General features: G+C 45.1%; 1 protein-coding gene across 2 annotated transcripts; it reads left to right on the top strand.

The window, feature by feature from the left end:
- The first annotated feature begins 3,759 nt into the window (after nt 1–3,759).
- LOC109278889 (protein FAM170A-like) lies at nt 3,760–13,338 on the top strand. 2 transcript variants are annotated; one of them, XM_019469574.2, is made up of 6 exons: nt 3,760–6,286; nt 6,990–8,403; nt 10,269–10,409; nt 11,222–11,987; nt 12,295–12,353; nt 13,203–13,338. In XM_019469574.2, the coding sequence occupies exons 2-4, from the start codon at nt 8,334–8,336 to the stop codon at nt 11,941–11,943; spliced, it is 933 nt and encodes a 310-aa protein (XP_019325119.1). In that variant the 5' UTR covers nt 3,760–6,286; nt 6,990–8,333; the 3' UTR covers nt 11,944–11,987; nt 12,295–12,353; nt 13,203–13,338. The 2 variants fall into 2 exon arrangements, with proteins under 2 accessions (XP_019325119.1, XP_053763514.1); XM_053907539.1 differs by lacking the exon at nt 3,760–6,286 and having other exon boundaries at nt 6,876–8,403.
- The last annotated feature ends 463 nt before the right edge of the window (nt 13,339–13,801 follow it).

Below are 13,801 nucleotides of genomic sequence, written 5' to 3'. Positions count from 1 at the left end.
GCAGAGATAGCACTTCTGTGCTGGGATGAGGAAAAGATACGTAATGGGTCAGGATATTGTTTGGTCTAGAGAAAAAGAAGATCCTGTGTTTTGGCATTTGATTTATTTGAGCTTTGTTTTTGGGAGTTGGGGGAGCCTGTAAGGGAGGTAGCTCATACTAAGTGCAAGGAGCTGCAGAGATTCCAGAGATAAGGAATCATAGCCTCCTCTTCTCAAGGATTCATACCGTGTTGGGGGTGAATGAGACACATTCATTAATAGACTGATCCAAAGGCAGGATATGGAAAGAGCTATCAGAGGTACAACTACAAGTGGTCCATTCTCACTAGGACGCCGGGAGAGGCTTCTTTTCCAAAGTAGGATTTTAGTTCAACTTAAAAACAAATGGTACTTTGACAGACCTGTAAGTACCCAGAACACACTGATGGTCTCACCGGAGGGGAGGGGGTGGGGGGATGGGCACAGTGGGTGAAGGGGAGAGGGAGGTACAGGCTTCCCATTATAGAATGAATGTCATGTGGATAAAAGGCACAGCATAGGGACTATAGTCAATGGTATATAATAGCGTCACATGTGAAAACAAAAACAAAATACAAATTGCTCTTTGAAAATCTGTACTTTTGAAAGAAATGACTTGAGCAAGGAAGGTGCTCTGTTTGAGGTGGGGAAGTCTGGCCCCGTAGCGTGGAGATGAGAAGATAGGTGTTGTGTTGTCGCCTGGAAAACTCAACAGGGACCTTAATCGTGCAGAGCTTTGAATACTGGGTTTAATGTTCTAGATTTTAATTCAGAAGCCATTTACAATTTGAGCAGGAGAACAATGTTCTTTCAGAAAATAACTATGACCAGGATGGGTTAAAGACTGGCGATGATGTACTCATTAGTCTACAATTGGGGGAAGAGTGGAAGATTGCCTCTAATTAATTAGCGGTGCATTGTACCTTCAGGCGCAAAGTAAGCAGTCTATCTCGATGCAAAAATCTTCTTCCCGTGTATGCATTCTTTTTCATCATGGAGCGAATATTTCGCAGTGAAGTTACCTTTAAGATACTAAGAACAAAAGCTATTTGAGGCAAATGTTTCAGAACCTTTTGTTGCTTTGCACAGACCTGTGAGCAAATAGGATTCAGCTCAAGCATTTTCTGTAGTATTTGGTTCTGCAGGAGCTGTCACGCTATTATCTAGACTTTTGTCTTGGCTAGACTCTGGCTCTTGCCACCATTATTATTCAAAGACCTGGAGTGTCGACAAGGAAATCAAAATAGCAACATGAGAGCCAAGAGTTTTTCCTCCTTTGCTTGAAAAGTCTTCGAAAGATTGTTTCCTTTGTATTCCTTGAATTCAGAATATAAAATCCTCCCAGACCTCTCCTCTTTACCGGGTCACACATTTCAAGAGACAGTGAAATTATTTTCCAGTTGTTTTTCAGTTTAAGGCAAGTGGCTTAGGAACTCCCAAGCCCTCCCTCTGTTGAGTCTATTTAGAAAAAAGAAACAAAACAAAAAATGAAGTAAATGCCATGTAATCCCAACTATATCATCCTGGTATAAAACTCCCAACATAGCATGGTAGGAAAAGGTGATGAATTTTTATCTAAGAGATCTGAGTGCTAACTCTAGTTTTGTATGTGGCGTGATAGTTTTGTTAGGTCTCATATCTCATGGGGAGTGATTAGGATTTTTCTACATGATCTCTGTGCTATTCATTGGTACTGTTCAAGATTATTTTTGCCTAAGAAATTCAGAAGATGGGGAGACACTTAAGATCGTGATCAACAATTTTGGCTAGAAGCAATGTGTTACTTTTGGGACAGAACATTCAATGGCAGTGTGAAACTCCGGAATTCTTTGTCAGTGAAGGCTGATAGTGGTGGCTTTTATCCACCTGAATCCAGGAATGAGGACAATGAGAAGTGGAACTTTGGCCAGCCCACAGTGGGTGCGTACAAGGAGTAGGAAGTGAACTTTTATTATTTTAAGCTACTGTTTTTTGGGGGAGTTATTTGTTACAATAAAACAATTAAGCTTATTCTTTAAAAATTAAAAAAAAATATTTATTTTTGAGAGAGACAGAGAGAGAGAGAGAGAGACAGAACATGAGCAGGGGAGGGGCAGAGAGAGAGAGAGGGAGACGGAATCTGAAGCAGTCTCCAGGCTCTGGGCTGTCATATGAGGAACCCAGGTGCCCCTAAGTTTATTCTAGACTGATATGGTCCCCAGAGAGTTTGACTGTGATGAATGGGGTAAAGAAGATGTTTCCTTTTGTTAAATTAAGATTTTACTAAGTTTTCTATAGATAAATGTTGTAGGTGCTTGGAGGGGAAGTAAGTTTTCTATCATTGGAAATAGTGAGATATAGACTAGGCAACTTCTTGAAGGCAGTGCTGTAGAAATTGAAGGTGGTTGTGTGATATAGTAAGAAATAGGTGTTTGCTCCTGGCACAGAGCTCCTAAAACTCTTGGAATTTCCTAAGTCATAAGAGCCATGAAGGTGGCTTATGTTAATGACACAACTTTGGAAGCGCCGTTGGATAGAGACTGGTTCAGGGAACCAACCACGTAAATAGAGGTTGGCACTTTCAGTCCCACCCTCAACTTCTGGGGAGGGGAGAGGGGCTGGAGGTTAGATCAGGCCTCACTGGCCAATGATTGCATCAATTGCGCCTATATAATGAAGCCACCATAAAAACTGAAAAGGGCGGGATTCACAGAGATTTGGGGGAGATTTGGGGAGATTGGCATGGAAGCTTCATGCCCTTTCCCCATACCTTGTCCTATTCATCTCTTCCAACTGGCTGGTGGAAGTTCCTGAGTTATATCCTCTTAGAATAAGCTGGTAATCTAGTATGCAAAATGTTTCTCTGAGTTCTGTGGGTCACTCTAGCAAAATAGCTGAACTCAAGGTGGGGTAGGCTGTTGGAACCTCCCAACCACAGCCAGTTGGTAAGAAGCACAGGTGACAGCTTGTGTCCGAGGTGTGTGTGTATGTGGAGCAGGGGTAGGTTGGGTGGGTTGGGGAAGTCATATAGGATTTACCCCTTACCCTGTGGAATCTGATGCTGTCTTGGGGGTAGACAGTGTCCACATTGAATTGAATTGTAGAATGCACAGCTGGTGTTGGAGTATTGCTTGGGGAAGCCACTCCCTTGCACGTTACAATTGGTGCCAGAATCTTAGATTCGATTAGAGATCTTCAAGGTCCTTCTAGCTGCTAGTCTAGCAGCTCCTGAGGATAACTTTTGAGCATTACACTGGTTTATGGAGTGTTTTTTTCCCAGTAACTTTCTTGCTCTCCCATGGATAGCCAAGAGGGTTTACTAAATGTGCCTTCCATGGATACTTGCACAGGTGCTAAGAAAAATTTGTTTGGAGAAGCAAGCTAATTCTTTACCTGAATCCCATAGCCAGCCACATCTATTTTTAAACAAGTACTCCTAGTCCAGTTTTTTTTTAATTAAACTAATTTTTAGTTAACTCAAATAACTAGTTTAAATTAAACTCACTTAACTAATTTTTATTTTTATTTTTTATTTTTATTTTTTATTTATTTTTTTAACATTTATTTATTTTTGAGACAGAGAGAGAGCATGAACAGGGAGGATCAGAGAAAGAGGGAGACACAGAATCTGAAACAGGCTGCAGGCTCTGAGCTGTCAGCACAGAGCCTGACGCGGGGCTCGAACCCATGGACCGTGAGATCATGACCTGAGCCGAAGTAGGACGCTTAACCGACTGAGCCACCCAGGCGCCCCACCACTTAACTAATTTTTAGATCATTGTGCATTCACGTGCTGTGTAAAAAATAATACAGAGAGATCCTATGTAAACTTTACCCACTTTGGCCTATTGAAACATATTACAAAACTCTAGTATAATGTCACAGCCAAGACATTGACCTTGATAGAATCAAGACACAAAACATTTTCATGACCACAAAGATACTTCATGTTGCCATTTTTATGGCCACACGTACTTCCCTCTCACTCTTACATACTACCCCTTAACCACTTAACTGTTCACCCACTTTCCATTTCTATAATTTTGTCATCTCCAAACTGTTACATAAATGGAATCATTTAGTATGTAAGCTTTTGGGATTGGCTTTATTTCTCTCAGCATAGTTCTCTGGAGATTCATCCAGGTTCATTCCTCTTTTATTGCTGGGTAGAATTCCATGGTATCGATGTATCACGGTTTATTTAAACATTCACTCACTGAAAGACCTGAGTTGTTTCTAGTTTTTGGTTGTTATGAATTAGCTGTTCTCAATATCCAAGGATATGTTTTATGAACAGCCTTCTCATTTCTCTGGGATAAATGCCCAAGAGTGCAATTGTTGGATTAGATGGTACTTGTATGCTTAGTTTAAGAAAGTGCCACAGTCTTCTCCAGAGTGGCTGTCATTTTACGTTCTCACCAGCTGTGTTTGAATGGTCAAGTTTCTTTACTTTCTTGCCAGAATTTTGTATTGTCACATTTTTTTTTTATTCAAACTTCTGTGATAGGTATGTAGGAGTGTTTGATTGTGGCTTTCATTTGCATGTCCCTAATGGCGAAAGACATTAGACATCATTTCATATGCTTATTTTCCATCTGCACATCCTTTTTACTCAAACATCTCTTCCTGTCTTTTGTCCATTTTCTAATCAGATTGTTTACTTTTTAGCGTGGGAGTTCTTTACATGTTACCGATATTACGTCTATTGGATATGAGGTTTGCAAATATTTTCTCTCAGTCTCTAGCTTGTCTTTTCCTACTCTTAAAAGAACCTTTCACATAGCAAATGGTTTTAGTTTTCATGAAGTCTAGTTTATTTATTTTTCATCTTGTGGATCATCTCTCTCCTGGATAATTGCAGTAAGACCACTGTTATTTATTTTTTTAAGTAGGCCCCACACCCAATGTGGGGCTTGAGCTTACGACCCTGAGATCAAGAGTTGCTTGCTCTACAGACTGAGCCATGCTAGTGCCCCAATAGATCCCCTGTTTTCTTGATTCTGCCCTTAACTACCAGTTGGCTATTGTTAACAGAGCAGAATGATCTTTTTAAATGTAATTGCTTGCTCAAGATTCTCCACACTTCCCATGTCACTCAGAATAAATGCTAGTCTTGACAATAGCTTACTATTGTCCCTCATTATCTATCTGACCTCTTTTCTTACCACTCTCTTTGGCTCTCAGTTCTGGTTACACTGGCTTCCTTGGTGATAGTCTATCAGGCCAAGCAACCCTTGATCCAGGGCTCTAACCTCTTCTTTTTGTGTGGAATATAGAACCTTAGCTGTAAACTTTCTTATTTCTCTCAGGTCTTACTGAAAAGGGATCTTTTTAGTAAAGGCTTCCATGATTTCCCATTTAACATAGAAATGACCCATTTCTTACAGACCCAAATTCAGTTTGTTTTATTTTTCTTCATGCTACTTGTCAATATCTAACCTACTACATATTTGATGTATTTGAAAAGATGACCTGTCTTTTCTTCCAGAATTAAACTCCTTGGGAGAAAGTGCTTTTGTCTGTTTTGTTCATAACTGTTCAACTGCAGGATCTAGAGAGCTTGTCACATAGTAGAGACTCAATAAGCATTTACAGAACAAAGAATGAAGAAATGAAGGAACAAGTAAAGTATGTCCCAGCATGGAGAATCTGCACTGGTACCACTGGAATAATCTTTTCTTTTGTGAAGAGAGGTTTGCTTCCTTGAGAAATTCTGGATCTAGGAAACATGCCTTAAGAATCTTCCTTCTTCTAAATAAACAAACAAAAACAGAAACAGACCTATAAATATAGAGAACAAACTGATGGCTATTAGAGGGGAGGGGCAAAATGGGTGTAGTGGGAAAAGAAGGGAATTGTCTTCCTTGGAATTAAGGGATTAGAACTCTTAATGAAATTTCAACTCCTGATGAAGTCGTAATCATCAGGGCTTACTAATGCTAAATATTGAAAGGCTGATGGGATCGTTATGGTGGAGGGGCTAAGCCGACAGCACTGGAACCCACTGATCAATCTCAACATGGTTAAACATGGGACAACCTTATGTGCTTACTGTTGTGATTTAATCGGAAGGCACACAACACCACTTATAAAATAATCTTGCAATAATGAGAAACTGAATTGAAAACTGATTAATTTTCTAGGTCTAACTGCCTGTTTGGAAGGAATTGCGGGTAATAGAAGAACATCTTAAATGACATCACAAGATACAACCAACCAACTCCATGCTGCAGAAAATACTACAGGATAAGTGATTTAGTTTCTTCAACAAATAAATGCCCCCTAAAAGGTAGGAAGAGCTCTCACAGACTAAAAGACACATTGACCACATGCTGTGTGTGGATCTTGATTTATTTCTGTTTTTTAAAAAATGTTTATTTACTTATTTTTGAGGGGGGCTGGGGGGAGGGAGACCGACCCAAAGAGGCTCTGACACAGAGCTTGAACCCACGAACTCTATCATAACCTGAGCAGAAATTGAGAGTCAGATGCTTAACCAACTGAGCAACACAGGTACCCCTGGATCTTGGTTTTAATGAATGAAGTATAAAAAAGACATTTGGTATGATTAAGGGAATTGGAGTATGGCTTGGTTATAAAGTGATATAAAGAAATTGTGGTTAAATTTGTTCCATAAGATAATGATAGTGCTGGTTAAAAAAAACCAATTATTATTGGATATAAATACTGCTGCATTTAGTGAGAGATGATATAATGTCTGAGATTTTCTTCAAAATACAGTACTCCCCAACCCCCTCACACTCTTCCAAACATTGAAACTAAAGGAATTGAACAAAAAGCTATGTGTGTGGCGTGAGGGAGGGGGTGTGGTGGATGGGACAAGAATGAGAGAATATTGATAATTGTTCATACTGGGTGATAGGTCCATGGCACCACATCCCTGTTGTGCAATTTCTTTTACTTTTTCTATGCTGGAAAATTTCTACCACAAAAAGTTTTTTTAAAATTCATTTTTGCACCTTCTTACCTAGGGATTCTCCAAGAAACAGGAAGATTGAATCTCATCAGCAAATTCTCACAAGGGGGTATTTGTCCTGTTTTCACTCTCCCTGCTTGGAGACTGATGTTCCACACGTCCTTTCAGATTTGGACTTGCCTTTGTCCAGTGGGGACTTCTGGGAGCCCGCCTCATTCCAGCACGCCAGTACTCCCCCCGGATCACGGCCACTGTCCCAAAAGGAGGTGTCTCTCATTTTAGACTGGGATCAGAAGGATCCAGATGGGTTGCCGCTTATAACTGGTATACATTTCAGCCCACGAGCAGAGGTGTGCAAGAAATAGTATGAAATTGTTTTTGTAACTCCACTTAATTTGTATTTTAAGCCTTGATCCTGCTGAAGTCCTGTTTGGATTTCTACCCATCCCTCTTCGGAAATCATACAGAGCCACAGTCATGAGGGTTGAGGTGAGAGCATGATTACTGTTTAGTGGGGTATACACTTGTAGCTTAGAGGTCCATTGGCTCGGTTGCCATGTTTCCTTTTGGTTTGGTGGCTCTTGTGTCATGGGTGGGACAGGTTGGTTCTGCTCATATGCACAACACAGCCATCTCCTCCAAGAGTTTTTGCCCTATCTAACCCTCTGACTGCACTTTAGAGATTCCTTTTCTTTCATGGTCCACGGACCTCTCTGTGATGATATAGATCTTAAGCTAACAGGAAAAGAAGACAGTAAGTGTATAATTTCAAAGTTCCTACTTCTGATAGGTTTCTGCTCAAGTATCCTCACTTTTCTGTGGAGTTTGGGATTTTAGAAATAAAAGCCCAGATGATAAGCACAGTATTGCTGCGTTCAGCCCTGCACGTCCTTCCTCTGGCCAGTGAACCCAGAGCCTGCTTCCCACTTGAATGCAGAAGGGAAAGGGTAAAAAATAAAGGGAGAAAGGGAAAAAAAATCAACAAGAACAGATTCGCATCTCAAAATATCCTTTCATTCTTAAGAAGATGAGAGTTGAATTCACAGGAAAGGTTCCATTGGGAAAAAGGAATGACTCTTGAAAATGGGGTCTCCGCATTTGCAAAGGCTGTGTAGGATCCAGGTCCTCAGAATGCTCTGACATCATCAGTGAGGTCAGAGAACTCTGCTGTGGGCCTGGTGACCTTTGAACCTTAACAGCCCTGTGCTGTAGCGAACCCTGGGCAGTGCTGCTCGTTCTCTGAGCCGTCTGACGTCCTCAGCCACTTAGGGGACTCAACTATTTTTGCTTATATTGGGTCATTTCATCATATTTTCTGAGAGTCAAGAAGGGCCAACCAGCAAGGGAAAAGAAGAGCTGGGAGTTAGGTGTCTTCTAAGAAGCTTCTGTAGCTGGTACCATGAAACAGCGACAAAAGAGGAAACATCTGGAAGATGAAGAGTCCCAGGAAACGGCTGAGCAGGGAGGAGGTATGTGCTGGGCACCTTGTCTGGGGGGGCACAGAGGCTGCGGCCAGTCTGCGCCTCCCCCAGGGAGGCGGGCAGCAGATGTTGCCGTGTCTGTCCTGAGGGTCCCTGGTGGTGTGAGATGGCACAGGAAGGCCAGATGCCCCCCAAAAGCCAGGGATTCATCCCTGCCAGTCTGAGAACTTCTCTCTTGGCCTGTTCAGGCCTGGAGCTATGTTGGACTCAGACCAGGCTGGGGTCCCGCTTGCCCAGGCTCAGTCCTGTGTTCTCTTTTATCCTCTTTATGTGATTTTCCTCTGGGGTCCCTGGGTGTGGGGTGTGATGGGTGCTGATAGAGATTGACCCATAAAAGAGGAAAGAGAAGCCTTGCTCAAAAACATTTTGAGAAGTGACATGCCTGTGCAGAAGAAGATGGTCTGGGGATGGCATCATACGGAAAGTGTGGAGATCGTATTCCTTTAGCAGGAAGAATTTACCAGTTGATCCATGGGCGTTTGTGAATCTACAGGTGTGGGCTTTCCAGAGGAGATCAAGGGAAGGGAGGGGTCTTTTACAGACCATGCCCAGATGGAGAGGGGTGAGAAATGTAGTCAGGGACTTTCAGGGAGCTCTGAAAGCTGTGGATTTACTTCCTAGGGTGCATGGTGACTGCATGCATTTTACACAAACAAGTAGCTTGTCCTGAGAAAGTGGGTGGTCACATGCAAGAGGTGGGGCAGAGTGGAGCCCACCTCAGCCGGAGGCTTCTGTCCCAAATTAGAGCTCTCTCATCAGCTTCCACGAGGTCCAGGGCCCTGAAGAGTGTAAGATGGGCCCTGGGAATGGAGGCCTGGACAGGAGGAGGATTTTGATGCAGCAGCTGGGATAGGACAGAGAAAGCAATGATTGGCAAGATACGTTTGTCTCTTTGTGTGTGATGGGGCAGGGGGAGCAATGGGGAGAAGGGGGAGAGTGTCCTTAGCTGTGAAGTCTGTCTTGTAAGGTTCCTGTCACTTACCCATATTCATTTTGATAGAGAAAAAAATTGCACATCTGCACACACACTATTTTATTAAATTGTACAGAGCATATAGGCATATATGCATATCACTCGTCCACTGTGTTCACATACGATCCATGTGTATCGAAGTCCTCTCCTGTTACACCAAACTCTGGAGTATAAGTGTGTCACAGATACTCTATGGTACATACTTACACTAAAAATAAGCATGACCCAAATATTGCATGGGAACACTCGCACATAAAAATTTTTTGTGGTTTACCTGAAACGCAAATTTAACTGGGCGTCCTCCATTGTTGTTTTGCTAACTCTGGGAACCCTTGTATACTTCACACCAGCTGACATATCATACCCTGATTAGTGTCTGTCTTCTACCAGAACGTTCAACATTCCCAGAGCCTAGAAGAGTGCCTGATACATAGTAGCTGAACACTGTTGAAGGAATGGATAAATGAATGATTGAATACACACCATAAATACAGACCATATTATATAAATCAGGAAATGTGACATGTCGCACGGTTCCTGAGTTGTGAACACACACTATGCTCCAAACGCTCTATGCGTTTCTACCCTGCTCGCCACACCGTCCCCACAGGCATGAAAGGTTTGACTGATACATATTTTTCTCACGTGTCAGACATCCTGTTCACAGCCACCACTCAGGCCTTCGCTTCTGACAAGACACTAACAAAATAGTTATCGATAGTAACTAAATGCAGGAGTATCCACCGGGGACCAGACAGTCGACCACGTGTATTCGCTGCCTCTGACCCAGGTCAGACCCTCTGTTAATATTTGTTGGATGGATGAGTGATGCATTAGCATGCCCCACCCATGGTGTCTCAGGCTTTCCTATCTTTCTCAGGAGTCTCGAAGTTGCAGGAGGATGCCCTTCAGCTTGGATCCCCTGGGGTGGCCAAAGGCTGGGGCGCAGGGGTAGGGGAGGTGTCCTCTGCCTCTGAATACTTCTCCTGTGTTTCTTCTCCACGCAAGTTCATCCATGGTGGTAAGCATTCAGGGCTCCTTGGATGTGGGGCCCCTTGCGTTCGGGGCTGGAGACACACAGATACAGGAGAGGCTGGGAAGGCATCCAGGACAGTCAGAAGTGATCAGGGCTCAACGGAGGAGCCTGGGAAGATGGCGTAGCTGTTGGGAGAGTGTGGATACGAGCTCCATGTGGGAGAGCGTGAGCCCTGGTACAATCATAGTGGGGAAGTTAAGATACAAGGGCCAGAAAGGTCCGAGCTCGAGCTGTCGGGCTGAGGGACAGAATTAAGCACCTTCAGAGGAGCTGTGCAGGCTTTGCCTTTATCCTTACTTCCAGAGAAGGGCGGAGCATCTCAGCACAGGCCTCTCCAGCTCTGGAGCAAGACCATCCAGTTCAGATCCCCACGCCTGACGCCCACCATTCACTCCACGCACGTCCATTCTTAGCACGCACACCCCAAACCCGTGATCTACAGTGCCATGTTCTCCACCACTGTCCCCATGCCACATGCACACGTACCCCGATGGTAGCCCCAACTCATGTTCTGCTCATGGCACGCGCAACCCACCACCGGCCCTCACGTTCTGCAACCCCCTGCTACCTGACTCCACACCCCCACATACAGACGCCCCCCCAGTCTCCCTACAAACACTCAAAGCCTGCAGATGCCACCAGATACACCCCCCCCCCACCCCGCCACCACCCCGGAGTATGAACACCAACACCAAGCTGCTTACACCACAGCCCCTCTGCCCTCTACCACACTTGAAGCTCCTTCAGCTTCTGGCCGGCCCCATGCACGTTCTTATGCCTCTAATTTCCTTTCCCAGGAATCCGGAGAGTACATCGAGACAGTCCCCAGCCTAGATCACCCCTAGTCCAGGGTCAGGAGCGAGGGGAGACTGCTCCCCCCTCACACCAGGTCTCCTTCTCGTCCCCTTCATCCTATAAGACCTGTGTGTCCTCTGTGTACAGAAACAAAGAGGAAAGGGGCATGAAAATATACTACATGCAGGTACAAATGCAAAAGGGTGTGGCTGTCTCCTGGGAGACAGAGGAGACCTCGGAGTCACTAGAGAAGCAGCCGAGGATGGAAGAAGTGACCCTTCCTGAGAATGTGCGGGTAGGTACTCCCCCCTCTGATGTGTCCACCAGAAACCTGCTGTCTGACAGCGAGCCCAGCGGGGAGGACAAGGACCACGAGGAGCGGGCAGAGTCAGACAGCCCGCCAGGCTCACCCACTGTTGAGGAGAGACCCAGGGCCAAGACCCCCGACTGGCTGGTGACCGTGGAGACTGGCTTCCGATGCATGGCCTGCTGCCGGGTCTTCTCCACCTTGGAGGTCCTCCAGGAGCACGTCCAGTACGGGATCAGGGAGGGCTTCAGCTGCCATGTGTTCCACCTCACCATGGCTCAGTTGACGGGCATCGTGGAACCTGAGTGCACCCAGGAGGAGGAGGATGAGAACGAGGAGGAGGGGGAAGAGAGGCAGGAAGAAAAGGACGAGAAGGAGCAGCCTGCGCAGGAGGACCCTCACGTGAAGCGACCCTGAAGCCAGTGCTCAGGCTGTGTGTTTCATTCTCCAAAGGACAACAAGTGAGCTGGGGCTGAGCATGTGAGGGCACTGTGCCTTCTCCACAACACTCCTGTCTCTCCCATCCAGGCTCACGCCTCCAGAATGGAGAGTGGGGGGCTTTGACAGCTCAGGGGACACCTTAAGGAGGGGGGTGGTGAGCGGGCCCCTTGCTTCTTGTCCAGGCATTTGATACAGTTATGACTGTCAGTGGGGATTTATCCCGAGCTTTTCAGCTCCCGCAGGAAGTCCTGCAAATTTCCGAGGGCTAACTGAGCATCTTTCCTCTTGAACCAAGAAGTGTCTTTCTCTGTTCTGGTTTCCACACAGCAATTGAGATCCATGAGCCATAAATTCCTGGAAGACGGTGTGGCCTTCTTTTGGGAGAAGTAAGTAAGGCCTGAGGTTGGTGTGGTCTGAGCTGATGTCAGGGGGTCCCAGGGGAATCTAGGGGAAGGAATTACATGGCCGTGCTGGGTTACCTTGTGGCTCCGCAGTGGCATCAGCTTGTGGCATACTCAGTGCGTCCAGGAAATTGACCTCCATTTCCTTAAGTGAGAAAGTGAGAATTGAAAAAAAAATTTTTTTGAGTTTTTAAAATTTATTTTGAAAGAGAGAGGAAGTGGGAAGGGGCAGAGAGAGAGGGAGAGAGAGAGAGAATCTCAAGCAGGCTCCTCACCATCAGCACAGAGCCTGACACGGGGCTCGAACTCACAAACCGTGAGAGCGTGACTTGAGCCAGAACCAAGAGTCAGATGCTCAACTGATGTAGCCGCCCAGGTGCCCTGAGAAAGTGAGAGTTTTGATTGGCATTTATTTCATTGACTGCATGACTGACCTGAGCTCTAAGAGCAAATACTGCCAGCGGCCCTTCTGGGATGAGAGCTCATTGCAACTTCAAGGGCTAGGAGTGGTCTGGAGAGAGGACATGGGGCCTAGCAGGACCAGAGGTTTGAGGTGTGAGAGCCTTCGGCCAAAGCCAGCATCTTATCCCGGCCCATGGATAGCCCTCTGGAAGAAAGCAGAGTGTGGAGGGAGAGAAACAAGGAAGTGAGCCCCCAAGAGATCTGGGAATATTCCAGAACCTTCCGTTTGCTATAGTAGGTCTGGAAATAAACTCAGTGTGGTGTGTGTGGCTCTGAGCTTTAAGGCAAAGGTGAAGGGTCACCCTGGCTCACGGAGCTCATGTTCACTTCTTGTCTCTTCCTGTTCTGCCTTATGTGTTTAATCAATTCCAGGGAGAAGAAAGGATCCTGGGGATAGTAGCAGATAAAATGCCAATGATGTGAAGAAAGATGAAGGAACCGGCATTCAATCTGGCATCACATGAAAATATAAATACCATATGCAATAAAGGCTGTTTTCCAAACCTTACCTGGATATGTTCTTTAAGTGAAGTTATCTATCTGTCTGTCTGTCTGTCTGTCTGTCTATCTATCTGTCTGTCTGTCTATCTACCATCTACATCTTTCCCTCTAGTGGCTCATGAACCAGGTCTCCTATAAGCACCAAAGACGCCCACAATCCTTTTCCAGCAGCAACAGTACTGAAGCACTCGGGATTGATTAGGCTTTTGTGTGACTGTTTTCACAAGGCTGGATTCCACAAATGACAAACTACACTGGCTTCAGAAGAGGTCGTCGGTAAGTAGCGGGTGCTGTAAAAACTGTGTCCCGGGGGTCGTATTTGAAAGCACTGTGAAGGCAGTCTTCAGAGGGCTGCTGGCTGGTGTGCATATCTCCCCAGGTCTGGCCTGGATGAGGGATTATGAGTTGTGGCTTCACAAGGAAACACCAGGACAGAGGAGAAATTTCTGAGTTTTGAAGCTGTCCATGGA

The sequence above is a fragment of the Panthera pardus genome, unplaced genomic scaffold (assembly GCF_024362965.1).
Source record: "Panthera pardus isolate Hobbes unplaced genomic scaffold, ASM2436296v1 HiC_scaffold_2, whole genome shotgun sequence".
NCBI lineage: Eukaryota > Metazoa > Chordata > Mammalia > Carnivora > Felidae > Panthera > Panthera pardus.
Note: the sequence above shows the minus strand (reverse complement) of the source record. Positions and strands in the feature narration are given on the sequence as shown.

Excerpts from the sequence above, each read along its gene's own strand:
- LOC109278889 (XM_019469574.2), top strand. The coding sequence starts at position 8,334 with ATGAAACAGCGACAAAAGAGGAAACATCTGGAAGATGAAGAGTCCCAG. Across the intron at positions 8,404-10,268 it reads AACGGCTGAGCAGGGAGGAG|GAGTCTCGAAGTTGCAGGAG; the intron begins GTATGTGCTGGG and ends TATCTTTCTCAG. Across the intron at positions 10,410-11,221 it reads ACGCAAGTTCATCCATGGTG|GAATCCGGAGAGTACATCGA; the intron begins GTAAGCATTCAG and ends TTCCTTTCCCAG.